A 306-nucleotide genomic window follows, 5' to 3' on the forward strand; every position below is an offset into this window, starting at 1 on the left:
CTGCGTGTCCCGCGCGAACGGACGAACGCGTCGCGGACGGTCGTCCGCTGGGTCGTCCTGGTCGTCGCGCTGTTTCCTCGCAGCTTGAACGAAACGGAGAAACGCGTTGCGTTAGTGAAATTTTCGGCAGCTGCGCGAAAGCCAGAAACCACGTCGAGGAGGCGAGAAGAGGCGAGAACCGAGAGGTGGAAAAGAAAAAAGGAGAAAAGAAAAAGTCGACTCTGCGGCGCTATGCGATAATCGTGCGTTAGCCTTTATTACTATGGTTGCTCTAGTACTACACGCTACACAGAATCGACCGCGGAA

The 306-nt window shown here is 55.2% G+C and overlaps 1 protein-coding gene across 1 annotated transcript in view; it reads right to left on the reverse strand.

The window, feature by feature from the left end:
- Window positions 1–306, reverse strand: part of LOC105680795 — a 2,476-nt gene that overhangs the window by 381 nt on the left and 1,789 nt on the right. Inside the window, exon 4 of the mRNA XM_012385827.2 lies at window positions 28–69. Within this exon, the coding sequence (XP_012241250.2) occupies window positions 28–69 (42 nt within the window). The remainder of the gene's footprint in view (window positions 1–27; window positions 70–306) is intronic.

This window comes from Bombus impatiens, unplaced genomic scaffold, assembly GCF_000188095.3.
Source record: "Bombus impatiens unplaced genomic scaffold, BIMP_2.2 scf_0361, whole genome shotgun sequence".
NCBI lineage: Eukaryota > Metazoa > Arthropoda > Insecta > Hymenoptera > Apidae > Bombus > Bombus impatiens.